This window comes from Austrofundulus limnaeus, unplaced genomic scaffold (genome assembly GCF_001266775.1).
Source record: "Austrofundulus limnaeus strain Quisiro unplaced genomic scaffold, Austrofundulus_limnaeus-1.0 Scaffold313, whole genome shotgun sequence".
NCBI classification, from domain to species: Eukaryota; Metazoa; Chordata; class Actinopteri; order Cyprinodontiformes; family Rivulidae; genus Austrofundulus; species Austrofundulus limnaeus.
In genome coordinates this window covers 429548-432814 of record NW_013952715.1, presented here as the reverse complement: position 1 = coordinate 432814, position 3267 = coordinate 429548, and the positions used below count along the sequence as shown (strand labels likewise).

The 3267-nt window shown below is 38.8% G+C and overlaps 2 protein-coding genes across 3 annotated transcripts in view; both read right to left on the bottom strand.

Annotated features, from left to right (window-relative positions):
* czib (CXXC motif containing zinc binding protein) overlaps positions 1 to 906 on the bottom strand; it is a gene marked incomplete in the record, with an annotated part of 3254 nt that extends 2348 nt beyond the window's left edge. Inside the window, 5 exon segments of the mRNA XM_014021973.1 lie at positions 171 to 202; positions 285 to 366; positions 472 to 528; positions 679 to 762; positions 848 to 906. Of these exon segments, the coding sequence (XP_013877427.1) occupies positions 171 to 202; positions 285 to 366; positions 472 to 528; positions 679 to 762; positions 848 to 865 (273 nt within the window).
* A 470-nt stretch (positions 907 to 1376) lies between these two features.
* The window catches only part of uck2b (uridine-cytidine kinase 2b), a 10429-nt gene continuing 8538 nt past the window's right edge, over positions 1377 to 3267 (bottom strand). For both annotated transcript variants that reach the window (XM_014021981.1, XM_014021982.1), the window contains exon 7: positions 1377 to 2518. In XM_014021981.1, the coding sequence (XP_013877435.1) occupies positions 2382 to 2518 (137 nt within the window). In that variant the 3' untranslated portion in view covers positions 1377 to 2381. The remainder of the gene's footprint in view (positions 2519 to 3267) is intronic.

Genomic DNA, 3267 nt, shown 5'->3' with positions numbered 1-3267 from the left:
TGTGTGTGTGTGTGTGTGTGTGTGTGTGTGTGTGTGTGTGTGTGTGTGTGTGTTAGTGAAAGTCTTGTACAAAGTGCAGCTTGTTTTCACTGACATTATGAAAAATAAAAGGTTATTGGTGTGTGTGCTGATGCAATAAACTCTGTGTGTGTGAACAGGGGCTTACTTACATTATAAGGTGTAGTTGTGTCTCTGAGGATATCTGTAGAGAAAACTTGTAGCTTTATAAATCCAGTCTTTTATCATAGATTATTTTAAAACTGTAATGAGATATCTTTGTGTACCAATTGAATTTTCTCTGCCACAAAGTTTACATTTCTGCACCATGCTGGCACTTCCTCTGCCTCCTTTTAATGGCACGCTTTCCTGGGAACACACAAACAAAACATGTTTATATATATATATATTATATTATATTTATATCCTTATGAATCATTGCTAATCTGCAAACAGAAGTCAGATTATTCTCACCACCAGGGTCACATACTGCCATTTATCTGGAACCTCACCACAGTTTCCACACTTGAGCTGAATGAGAAGGAAAACAAAACAGTAGTTTGACACATCTGGACAGCTGAGTCAACATAAACACCTTCTGTTTTCTGACAAATGAACAGAATAAATACTCGAACAGCATGAAATTCGCTAACAACATGCTAACTTTATTAGCCATTCTACCTTTAAAAACCAGCGGAAGTCCTCACCCAGTGGTCTCACGTTGGTTACATTCTCCAAAGTGGCTTTAAACTGGAGGCCAAACTTCTGTCGTGCATTAAAACAAACAAAAAACAGTTAAAACTAGCCTTAAACATGGGAATGTATTCTCAGTTTGTGCAGACACACATACCACCATCTTGACGCTCATTCGATGACAAATCCTGATGCGTTCACGTCCCCTTGGAAATTCAAACTTCTAAACCAAAATGCTTGTTTTGACGTGTTATTGTGGCGGCGTGTGCTAAGTGAGTTTTTTTAATTATATGACAGTCGTGTATTATATAATATTTTCATTATCTCATAGATGCTTACTCTACTAAACAGCTTAATACAACTATTTTTATTTATTGACAGAATTAAAATACAAATTTCCGTCAGCCACATCTTCCTACTTTACGGCAACACTGAAGGGACAAACAGCCTGACCAAAGGCAAAACGTGTTTGACGTTTTAAAATGTTTTCAAATTCAATAAGTGTAATTTCATTAGGAAAACTATTTTATTAAACACATAAAAATGAAAATAAATCATTTATCCCTAAGAATGAAGCAGTGACATCCCAAATACAGGTATATAGAAGTACTGTAAATTTATTTAAGCATTTCATTTTTTTTATTTTACACAAAACAAACCACACCAAAATAACCACTGAAGACAAATAGATGATCAGCATCAGTTTATTTTCCATTAAAAAAACTGACATCTTCAAATCATCACAATTCAGCTCCCGATGCTACTTTCATACAGTCCAACTCATTCATTCATTTGCACCAAACACAACACAGATGTGTAGATCGGTCCGGCTTTGTGGAACCAGAGACTGGTTCTGAGTGTAAATACTGTGCATGTGAACCTGAGGTGAATTCTGAGGCATTCTGGGTTTCTGCCACACACCTGGAATGACCATCCCTCCCATCAAACACGCCACATCGCCTGGTTTTCACCTGAGTTTGTTTTTTGTGATCCCAGAAATCAGCTAAATTTGGAGGTAAGAGGAGTTTTGTTTTCTTTTTCTTCAAGAAAATACAATTAATCCAATTTTTTCATTCATTCTGAGACGGGGATAAATAAATTTATTTAAATTAATTCGACAAGAAATCCACAAATAAATAATTTCTGGGAAGCAGCAGAGTAAAACCTTCCAGTGTCGGCCTTATGTGACGTGATACTCGCCGTCTTCACGTGAACAGCACTGACAAGTTCCTTTAATCACAAACACTGAATGTTGTACACTCAAAAAAAACACCTAAATCCTCAACAACACTCCTCAGATTGTCAAAACATCCCTGATGGTTCTAACCCTCCTGTGACACGCTCCACACATCAGGAGTTCAAGTTTTATCAAACAATAAAATTAGTTTCACCTTTTCTTTGTTGATTCTTGGCAAGAGGCGCCTGGAGCAGCAGGAAACACAAAAAATATATATATTAGGGAGGAAAACTAAGCCTGAGCCTTAAATAAGACCTTCGTCCTCCAAACAGAAATCCTAATCCACCTTTACGAACACTTTGAAAGTGATTAGTCAGAACACAAAGGCCTTTCAACTCTTTGTCTCTTTCCCCTGTTAAATACAGCGATGCCAGGTGGGCTTATTTACAGCGCGACACCCCTCTGCTCCGTGGGGAGAGGTGTGTGCGGAGTGGGGGGGTCGGGGCGGGGGAGGTCAGTGGGGGCGGCTGCTCGACTCGGACGTCCGCCGCTGCCGAGGGGTGCCGAGGCCGTTCATGCAGCCATTGTGACGCTTGTTTGGTCCGCCGTTCAGAATGTCCTGGATGTGCTGCACGATCAGGTTGATGGCCACTGCAGGAGGAGGACACGGTTGGACAAAGATTGGAAACACTGAAGTTTCTTCATTTCAAACTTCTTCTTCTTTTACTGGAGAGCAGGCCTTTTCAGCAGATCAATTTTTCCTCCCAACGATGAGCGTTTTCTCGAGAAAACGCTCATTATTTTGTGAAGACGACATAACCATGGGGGGAAAAAATGATCTACAGAAAACGTTCTTGCTCGCCTCAAGTTTTTCAATTATTATTATTTATTAGTTGATATAAAATACACTTATGTCCTGTTTATAGCTCTGAAACTGCAAAACTTGTCCATCTAACCAAGCCGTACACTTAATTTACACTAGCTCAGGGCTATTCAACTGGCGGCCCATGGGCCACACCTGGCCCACGAGTGACCAAAGTTCGGCCCGCCAACTGGTTCATTCATCTCTTAAACTCAACCCCGGTTTTATACTTTAATTACTACAAATTATTTTAGTTAAACATAGATGTGTTTGTACAGAAACATCAGAATCTTGGCTTGAAGCTGTTAAAAATCATTTCTACTAGGGCTGCAACGATTAATCAATTAATCGACGACTAATCGATTATTAAAATAATCGTTAGTTGCAGCCCTAATTTCTATGAACATCCAAGAAATTTAAAACTACGAGTAGTTTAAGTTAAAACTATGAAAGTGAAATTAAAATTGGTTTAAAAATTGGGCAAGTCAGAGATGTTAAAATATTACTTGTGTTAAATATGAGGCACAAAGTGTTGTTG